Here is a 9,091-nt window from a genome sequence, read left to right as displayed (position 1 = left end):
TCTCCTTCTTCCCCCTGCTCCCCCTCCCCCTCAGGTTCCTTCCCTCACAACACACTTAACAGCTGGACCCGGCTACTCGCCAGGCCGTCTGGGTTTGGTATCTTTCATAAAACTGTGCACCACAAAATATTTCTCCACTACAACATCAATGTTCAACATAAAAAGGGACACCTTTTAATTATTTGAATTTCCCCCACCCTAATGACAACTGTTCTAGTTTCTGCTGGGGCATATGACATCACAGGGAGAGTCTTTTTGTGTGATCTCTACTTTTGGAAAAAAGGAACTTCCTGATCATTTCTCAGTTCTCTGTGGTTTTTTTTTTAATGCTTTTAATCTGTTTTCAAGGAGAGCTCCACCAGGGAAGTGTAAGCAAAAACCTGTTTCAGTGAAAACCAAGAGTAAGCACATACCATTTGTTCCACTCGCAAGTAAGTCATTAGTTTTTATTTTGCTGTGGCACAATGTCATACAATCCCAAAGGGCTATTGAGATTTGTGGCAATCTTTAAAGCCAAAGCAGTAAGCCACCACTATTAAAGCTACACAGCGACTATGTTAATTCAGACTTCTATTGTGTAATAAATATACTGTGTCTACCTAGCCTCTGCATGTGAGTTTGGAATTGTCAAAATTATGGGTTTGGGTTTTTTTGGCCTTGGTGAGAAGCAAAAATTTGAGCAGAATGTACGACAGACTTTTGGTTAAGTCACTTGACTGGGATAGAGGAGACTTTATGTACAATTCCTGTCTCTGCCACAGACTTCTTGTGTGATGGTGGGCAAATAATTTAGACTGTCACTGTAAAGTTGGGGCAATAACACTTCCTTCCTCCCATCTGTTGGTTTTTTTTTTTGTCTGGAGTATTAAGACTGAAGATATTCTGAGGGAGGAATTGCCTTCTACTCTTTCTATGAATGTTTTCCCTCAAAATTAGGTCCAATTTTGCTTAGGGCTTCCAGATGTTACTATAATAGGAATAGTTAAAGCTATTAAAATGATCAATTATTAACTGATTGAATCTGTTGAGAATTTTTACCTACCTTAACTTATTAAAATCTCCTTGCAAATTCCTTCCTTTCTTATTATGCATTTTTGGTCTTTTGCCAAAGAAATATCCCATCATTGCTTTTTATTATAAAACTGAATGAATTTTTCTAAAAACACTTCAAGAACAAGCCATAGTTCATGTTTCTTGAGGATACAGATACAAAAAGAGAAGAATGAGGCAGTTTCTTTTTCTCTCTTTGGAAAGAAAAATTGCCACTTGTGTCTGTTTCTATGTGTCAGTCTGCCAAGGGGGGCTGAGTTGTGGGGTGCAGGCACTAAGGCACACAGTTGATAGCCCAGAGGTTGCAAGCTTGAGGCCACAGCAGAGGCAATGAATCTGCTAATTCTGCTAAATACCTTGTCATGAGGACATGAAAAAGGAAAGGGTCTACTGAGGCTCCTTATTAGTTGATATTTCTGAGTTAGTCTTTTTCTTTAAAGCAGGAATGCTGAAGCATGTTAATTCCTTTTCTCAGAAACAGTCCTTGAACTGCTTAATGAACCGTCAACAACCAAGCCTCCTAAAAAATCTTATGCCAAAAAAAGCAAGAAGCCTGTTTCCACCCAGACCAAGGGATCAGCGGTAAAAAAGAAACAGAGTGGGCAGGCATCTCAGAAAACCAAGGCCAGAAAGCCTAATTTAGATCTACCAGAGCAGAAAGCAAAGACTCCAAAGGTTTCACCAAAGACTAAAGGCTCCCGTTTATCAAAACCAAGAAGAAACCTTCCCCTCTCCCAAATAAAAGAGCAGCTCAGGAGAAAAGCCAGAAGAAACAAAAAGGGGTGAGATCATGGCGCCGCCTGTGAACTCATAGGAGCTATCACTGAGCTCAAAATAAACTGAGTCAGATGATGTACTTGCTGAATATTTCCATCATAGACCTAATTAGCTGAATCGGATCAATGTTACGACTCCTGTATTTTCATAAACATATATTGGGCATATTCAGCTTTCACGCAAACACGTACTACTCCATTGCGTTTAGTGCAAATGATTTATATGTTTTATTAAGACTTCATTGGCACTGCGGTTTTCCTAGCCTGCTAAGTTTCATGTTCCTCACAACTCTTGCTCTGAGGGACATCTCTTCATGTCAGTAGCTGTCTGAAGCCTCTGTTGATTCAATGTTAGTCCCAAAGGTAGGAGTAGATAGGCTGTAGTTTAAAGTGATTTTTGCAGCTTAGCTTAGACAAAAGTGCAGGACTGGGCTACAAAAGTCTATCAAGGAGCTGAGATGTTTGTTAGGTTTGTGCTTTGATCATAGAATATCTAATAAACTCCTTAAGTTGGCCTGATTTTTGTTTCAGTCAGTATTCTCACTTTAAGGTCCCTCAACCAGTGAATTTCTTATCTGTCATAAAATATGTTATAAAGAATGTCACCTTCTATTAAATGCCATAGACCAAAATCTGAACAGGTGTGCTTCCTTGTGGCCAGTGGCTTTCAACCGTTTTGGACTCAAGGCACCCTTTGGGAAATGCTAGTTCTTAGCTTTGGCTTGGTTTTTTTTTATTACGGAAACATATTAGGCAATTCTTTGGTTGGAAAGAGCTCAGAAAAACAACAGGGCAGACTGTTTTTGACACTATGATTCCTCATGTGAAATCTCTGGTTTTATCTTGTGGATCATACATAGCTGTTTGCACACATAACAGTGCTAATATTGCACAACACCCTTAAAAAGATCTCATAGCACCCCACAGTGCTGTGGCTTCCTGGTTGAAAGTCACCGTTATGGGCAGATGACCAGCCAAGGTTGTCTCTACCTAGAAGTGTTTGAAAATCATGCTGATAGTGTCAAAGCTGAGCAACTGCCTGCTCCCATTGAGTTCAGGAGGGCTGGAGGACCCCAGCACATCTGAATAGCAGGCTAGTTGACTGGTTTGCGCAGAAAGTTAAGCTGATTCAAGCCATCAGGCTTGCAGCACATGTGAGAATCCTCTGACAGGCTTCTCTGTCATGGCATTGTGAAGTTGCTTTGTGCTTTACACCCCTCTACCCCCCAGGTATTTAGGAATTAGAGCCAGGTATTTCAGAAGAAGCTGTTTCTTAGAAAGAATGAACAATAAAAACCTTCATTATAAGAGCTCAGGTTGCATAGTCATTGTGAACTCAAGACAGATACAGCAGATTTTATTAACTGGGCCTATGGTTTAGTAACTTGCAGGTTACTATTTACCTGTGGCAGAGGATTTAACAATGTCAAAAGATTTCCCATGTCTTTACATATTTTCCCATTTATTTCTTTTTTGTACTCAGATACTTAACACAAATAGGGGGAGGGGAGGAATTCAGTAGCATCCACAGACAAGTAGAATGAACTTTGGAGAGAATTTGTAATAATTGCAAAGTTTCCTATTTAATGGGAGTCTTATGTGACAGCACTACAGGTATATTACTATGAGAGTGAAATAGTAATATAGCACATGCACATATAGCACATAGTAGCAATATGACGTCTGATTCTCTTATTCCATTCTTGTGAGCAAGTTAACTAAAATGTTGCAGTACTGCTAAGCCCAAGTATTTGAAATGACACACACCTCAAAAAGATTCTAAATGCTCTATGTGGACAAATACCTTTAGTGTGTAGGCTGTGGTTAGGAGAAGTTTGGGTCTGCTGGGTGTCCAAAACAAAATATTTTATATCCACCAAGAGCACTGCAATCATTGGTTTTTCTCTTATGCCACCACTATCATCAGCTACTCACTTGTGACATTTATGGGCTTTTTTACACTTAAGAATTGTACAACTTTAACTGGAGTAGAGTTATTAGTGCAGTACAGCATACTCTTGCATGCAAACTGTTATATCAGTATAAAGGTACTTATAGCTAATCCTGCTCAGGGAGAGGAATATACTATACCAGAATATACAGCACCTTTATACCAGTATAACTGTATCTGCACTAGGCATTGTGCTGGTATAAAACACATGGTTAGATCAGATCTAAACGTGAAAACCTTGAAGCAAATGATATGACTATCTACCTTAGCTTCTTTAGTTTTATTGCCAGGCGTCCAGCTACTCCCTCCTTGCTAGTTCGTTTTAATGAACTAATATAATTTTTAAGGGAGTACATAAGCTTTTTTTCCTGTCTTCTGTAAACAGCCACTTTTTCTCTCCCTTCCCTTGCAAGGCTTCCAACATGCAGGACCTTTCTTATAGTTATGAGTGTGTTTCATGTGTGCTAATTCTCATGGATGTCCGGGTGTTCCCACAGTTCTGCCTCCTGTTAGGTGTCTTCAGATGAAAGACCCCATTTATGAACCAGCAATTAAAAAGAGTTTGAATGCCAACAAATTCAATTGCCAGTTTCATTTGACAGAATGTTCACAGATACTATTTTTTTTGCTGTATTCAGCCAATTTATTTCTACATGGGAAGAACTTTAAAGATTGGTTTAGAGTGGAAATAAATGAGGGGAATGAAAATTGTACATTTCTGTTTACTCTTTACTCTCACAAAAAGAAGAAATTCAGTGCTGAAAGGCAATAAATCAGCTTAAGTCTGGTAGAAGGAAATATTTCTAACATCAAGTATAAGTTATCTGTGTTACTCATATATAAATGTGTATGAAGCCACGGGGATGGTGGGATCTAAAGAAAACGTCATCGTTTATCTGGTAATGAGAACCTTTATGGTTATATTAGATACTATTACAAATGGAAAGAATGAACATATACATGTCTCCTCAGATTGAAACTATGCAAAGCTTCCTATATGGGCAAGTTATTCCAGAATTATCCATTAAACATATTTCCTTTGGAGAGGTTAGTACTGACCACTGTCAGTAACAGGCTACTGAGCTAGATGCATCTGGAATTGGATCCATCCTGGCAATAGTCATATTCCTAGTTGGTATTTATAGAATACATCAAATATGAGCAGAGGCATCTGGAGAAGAAATTTAATAGCCTCAGTTCCAGGTCTACTTGAATATTTATATTATTTTTTGGTGGTAGGTGGGAGAAAACAAATGTAAGATGTTATTTTTGGTACAGTACATTTATATTTGAATTACAAAGCCAGAATCTAATGTGCCAACCACTCATCAAGGAAACCAGCACTGTTTGAAAGAGATCCCAGGGGAAGGATGGAGCCAAAACAAATTACATCATTTTGCAGTTCAAGCTAAGAGGGAACTAATTACAAAATTATAAAGTGTCTCCATCGCCCCCCTCTGGATAATGGTGAGATCCATTATTGCTGTTTCAGCAGGGCTCAGGCTGCCAGCAGGCATCTTTTCCCATCAAAATATCACAAGCACCCTGGGCAGTTGCTCAATACAGTGGTTATGCTTTTTAGATTCATAAATTTTAAAAAATAGTAATAGAAATAATCCATAAATGGAAAATAGAAGTATCACTCCACAGCTTTATTGTCCAACATTTACTTTGGGTTGGAAGCTACTAGCATTTCTTTCAGCTAGAGCAAGGCAGAGGGGGAGGACTAGCTGGACACTGACACCTAACTCAAACAGAACTTCCAGTAAAGGAAACCCACTTGTGATCTTGCCGTTAGTTAGCTGCATTGTAGCCATGATCATTTATTGAAGTCCTCTTTTTCCTACAGTGTACGAATGCAAATGTGATCAGTGACAGTACATATAATAATGTATGTTTTAAATGCAAGAATCCTTGTCTCATAACTTTTTTAGTAATCCAGAATGGGCAAGAGCAGCAATGTAAAAGCTGCTCTACACTTCTGTTGGCTTTGTTGCAACTATGACTGCACTTTGTCTGTTGTAGACTATGTACATGCAACAGTCCTCCAGAACCAAGCACAGATATATAACATACACAATTAGACCCTGTCAGACTTTGTGGGAGGTGAACTATCCAAAGACTTGCAAAGTTCCCTACTGCACATTAAGAGCATGACTTTTACCCTTGGGAATATAGGTAGAGGATCACATCTGACCTGCACATTTCAAATCTAACAGCAGGGGAATAGGAAGTGAATAGAAGTGGCTATTGGAAGAAGCTAGTTCCTTAATTTGCTTCTTCGACTAGGTAAATGACCTAGTGCAGGGGTGTCAAACTCATCAGGTCTGCAGGCTGGATGGGTGGTACAGGGCTGGTCTGCGGGCTGATTGTCTGCAGGCTGGATTGAGCCCACAGAATGGCCTCATGCATAGGATCTAGTGTGCACTGGATCTGTGCATAGGATTTAGTGTGCAGGGCCAGTCTGGCATGGATGCTGTATGCTGTGGATACCCTGGCGCTATGGGCCATGGGCAGTTTGCCCCAGCTCTGCATACTGTGGGCAATGCATGCCAGATCAGCCCTGCAAGCCATAGGCAGCGTGTTCCAGACTGACTCTGTTCATTGCTTGGGCAGTGTGCGGGGCCAGTCCAGCATATGCCGCATGTGGCCTGCTGGTCCAGTCTAAGACCCATGGGGCAGCACTGCAGGCCAGATAATATAGGGCTTTGCAGGCAGGTTCTGGCTTGCAGGCCATATCTTTGATACCCCTGACCTAGCAGATGAGAGAAGAATATTCAATGCAATATACCTTATCTTTAGAAATACTTTTGATACTGTTTCACATTTTGTATATATAGACCAGGGAAATATGAGCTGAATGAAACTGCCATGAGAGGAGAGTGCTATGGGCTGAAAAATGACTCTCAAAAACTAGTTATTGATGGTTTACTGTGAAACTAGAAGGGGATTTCATATAAAGTCCCGTGGAGATCTGTCTGGGGCTTGATTGTATTCCAATATCTTGACCTGGATAATGGTATGGATCAGAGGTGTGCAACCTGCAGCATGCATGCTACAAGTGTCCCAGGTGGCCTTTGTGGCATGGCAGATCAGCGAGGGGACAGGCAGCACAGCAGCAGCAGCAAAGGCAGGGACCTGAAGGCACCACAGAAGACTAGGCAGGAAGCATGGGGCAGGAAGCAGAGCAGCAGATCAGGAGAGGAAAGGGATCTGAGTGGTACTTGTGGAGAGTGCAAAGCCAATCTATGGTACACCTGCTCCCATTGGAATAGATGGTGCACATATTAATCTTGTTGATAGGTGGAAGGATTACAAATACACTGAAGGACAGGATTTGAATCCAAACTGGGTTTGATAAACCTCTCATCTCAGAAAGGGTACAGAAGAACTAGAGAAGGTACAAGAAAGGCAACAAGGATGATTAGTGGTATGGACGGGGTTCCATATGAGGACAGACTAAAAAGGCCAGGCCTATTCAGTTTAGAAAACAGACTCTCAAAGGGGGACATGATAAGGGTTTATAAAACACTAAATGGTGACGAGGAAGTAAATAGGGATTTATTATTTACTCTCACAAGACAAGAACTAAGGGTCACAGCACGAAACTAGTATGTAGTAGGTTTAAAACTAACAAGAGGAAGCTCCTTTTCACACAGCATTGAATGAAAGCACAGAAGTCATCGTCGCCAATTGTGGCTGAGAGTTGAGGCAGATTCAAAAAGGGATTCGACAGTCTCAGAGGAAAAGGACATTAGGAGCTATTGAGTACCAGGGGTAGGGGCACAGCTTCTGCTTTCCAGACCTTCAGTGGTGGAGGCTGCAAGTGAGGGAGGAAAACAGTTGGCTCTCCCTTCCAGCATCTGCTCTCTGCCCCGCTGCAACAGGAGACTGGGCATCACGGCCCTGTGCTCCAGCCCAGGCAATGGCAATTCTTAGAGGGGGTCCAAAATCAGCAAGAAGAACTGAAGAAAAGCCCTGCTTAAGGAGGAGACATCTGAAGCACAAACTCAAAAGGGGGAGGCTAGGCCACAGGATGACAGAAGGGCTCCGGGACTTGCTCCAGCACCACCAGCAAGGCAAGGGGGAACTGTGGGAGGCAAGGGAGGGAGGTCATGTTGCCCCATAATCCCAGCTCTTTATTGCAGGTACCTGATAGGTGATATTATTTCACATGCTTATCAGCAACTATACATTCTGGATGACAATGTAACTCTTTAGCGGCCTGACCCATCACTAATCACTTTTCCTTGTGCAAAGACCAGCTTTGAGGGAAAAACAAATCAAGGAACTGGGAATGAGGGACCGACTTCAGCTCATCCAGCCGGAGCTGCCCCGTGGCACGCACCTCAGCCAGACTCAGCAGCCCGGCTCGGGTCTCGGGCGGGGCGACAGGCACGACGGGAGGCCGAGGGTGAGGGGGGTGCTGCGGGGCACCAGGCTGTGCCGCCCGCCCGGCAGGGGGCGCAAGGCAGCTGGGCGGCTTCCGCGGAGGGTTTTTGGCGGGCCAGAGGCATCGAGACGCCACAACGGAAGCTGAGGACGTCGCAGTGGAGCCAGCGCGGGTCGGCGGGACGCCCCGGGGAGAGGCGAGCGGCAGGGCTGGGCTTCCGCTCCTCCGGCGCTGCCCGGCGCCTGGGGAGCATGGACTCGGGGCTGCTCCCGGCAGGAGCTTGGCATCAAAATGACTCCGGCGCCAAAACGGCGGAGGCCCCAGCGAGGATCGAACTCGCGACCCCTGGTTTACAAGACCAGTGCTCTAACCACTGAGCTATGGAGCCACCTATGGGCAAAATGTGTCTCATGGTATGGTGTTGTTCGCCATCTGCCCCTCCCTACCAGCTGCTGCAGGGGGGGCACCCCCTCTTCTCTAGCCGCGGAGCACCTCCAGCTACAGCCTGACAACAAGGGGGGAGGGAGGGGGGAAGGAAGTTATTACCATCATGATTATATTTATTTTGGGAGCCGATGTCTTTTTTCCCCTTTCTTTTGCTATTTGTAACTTGAAGCATTTGTTTTCAGAGCTGAGTTTTCAAATCACACCTCCCTGAGGGCGCGGGCTCTGAGCCCTTCAGCTGTGGTTCTCGGACAGGCGGATTTCAATTACCCGCTTACGACAAGACAAGCTGTTCACCTTGTCAGGCTCCCAGCCATAGAAATCCTAGAGGGTGAGGGCTGGAGGGGAGCTCGGGAGGACATGGAGTGCCCCCTGCTCCGAGCAAGACTTGCCCCCAGCAGGGCTTTGTCTGCGGCTCAAAACCCCTCCCAGCAGGGAGACTCCGCAGCCCGGCCCAGAGCTTCCCTACTCTCTTCA

The 9,091-nt window shown here is 43.7% G+C and overlaps 1 protein-coding gene and 1 non-coding gene across 2 annotated transcripts in view; one reads left to right on the top strand and one right to left on the bottom strand.

Moving 5' to 3' along the window:
• HHIPL2 (HHIP like 2) overlaps window positions 1-2,464 on the top strand; it is a 21,215-nt gene extending 18,751 nt beyond the window's left edge. The window contains 3 exon segments of the mRNA XM_019549510.1: window positions 349-431; window positions 1,526-1,747; window positions 1,750-2,464. Of these exon segments, the coding sequence (XP_019405055.1) occupies window positions 349-431; window positions 1,526-1,747; window positions 1,750-1,856 (412 nt within the window). The 3' untranslated portion in view covers window positions 1,857-2,464.
• Window positions 2,465-8,485: 6,021 nt separating this feature from the next.
• Window positions 8,486-8,558, bottom strand: TRNAT-UGU. The gene has a single exon. It is a non-coding gene; the product is annotated as a tRNA-Thr (tRNA).
• Between the last annotated feature and the right edge of the window lie 533 nt (window positions 8,559-9,091).

Source organism: Crocodylus porosus, unplaced genomic scaffold (genome assembly GCF_001723895.1).
Source record: "Crocodylus porosus isolate Cpor-Errol unplaced genomic scaffold, CroPor_comp1, whole genome shotgun sequence".
Lineage (NCBI taxonomy): Eukaryota > Metazoa > Chordata > Crocodylia > Crocodylidae > Crocodylus > Crocodylus porosus.
This window is presented reverse-complemented; position numbering and strand designations above follow the sequence as displayed.